The sequence below is a fragment of the Gavialis gangeticus genome, unplaced genomic scaffold (assembly GCF_001723915.1).
Source record: "Gavialis gangeticus isolate Ggan-Ray unplaced genomic scaffold, GavGan_comp1, whole genome shotgun sequence".
NCBI lineage: Eukaryota > Metazoa > Chordata > Crocodylia > Gavialidae > Gavialis > Gavialis gangeticus.
Window position 1 is genome coordinate 35667533 of NW_017728997.1, and position 957 is coordinate 35668489.

Here is a 957-nt window from a genome sequence, read left to right on the forward strand (position 1 = left end):
TTTTTTTTTTTTTTTTTTTTTTTTTTTTTCCTTGGAGTACTTCAGTAAAAGGAAAACTTGATTATCACCTACTGGAGATTTTTCTTCAAACTGCTGGGATTCTGTGGGTATTAATAATGCTAGAGAGAGAATTAATTTACTTTAAATTATCTGTTTTAGTATTCCTATGTTCTTAACTAGCCTTTTTTTTTTTTAAGTTTTTTATGAAGCTTTGGACAAATAGTAGCATCAAGAAAATAATCAGATGGCTGGCATTTCCACTGGGAATGATAAAATGTCACGCAAAGTAAATCGCAGTATAATGCATGTTTTAGTATGTATGTTTGTGAATATATCCTTTGTTCATTTCCAGACTATTGATCCTCCTTCAGTTGCCTTAGTAACGTTGGGTTCTTCTAAAGACATGTTATTTGAAGGTGGACCCAGACCATGGGTGCAAGAACCTTCAAAATTCTTCAGGAACATCACTGCTGAAGATGCAGGAAGCATTAGTTTATCCTTATTTGGACCTCCTACATCTCGAAATCATTTCCAGCATTGGGTTAGAGTATTTTGCAAAAGTCTAGGAGAGCAAGTAAGTACCTTAAGATATTTATGGCTTGTTGTTTCTTTCCCCCCATCAAGTCCACAGTCAAGGCAATTGAGAAAATACCAGATTGATTTATGATGAAGAAATCTAGCCTCCAAATGATGAGTGGTTGCTGTAATAAGCCAGTAAGAAACTTGACTAAGTAATTTTTAAGCATTTTTTAATCTGATGCCAGTCTTGAGAGCTAAGCATTTTTTATAAATATTTTATAAAGAAATGGGGCTCTTTAGTTTGGAAAAGCGCAGGCTTGGGGTGATCTGATGGCCACCTATAAGTTTATCAGGGGTGACCACCAGGATCTGGGGGAACATTTGTTCACCAAAGCGCCCCAAGGAATGACGAGGTTGACCGGTCATAAACTACTGCGA

The 957-nt window shown here is 36.2% G+C and overlaps 1 protein-coding gene across 1 annotated transcript in view; it reads left to right on the plus strand.

The window, feature by feature from the left end:
• Positions 1-957, plus strand: part of NUP210 (nucleoporin 210) — a 128523-nt gene that overhangs the window by 47785 nt on the left and 79781 nt on the right. Inside the window, exon 16 of the mRNA XM_019504616.1 lies at positions 353-574. Coding sequence (XP_019360161.1) covers positions 353-574 — 222 coding nt within the window. The remainder of the gene's footprint in view (positions 1-352; positions 575-957) is intronic.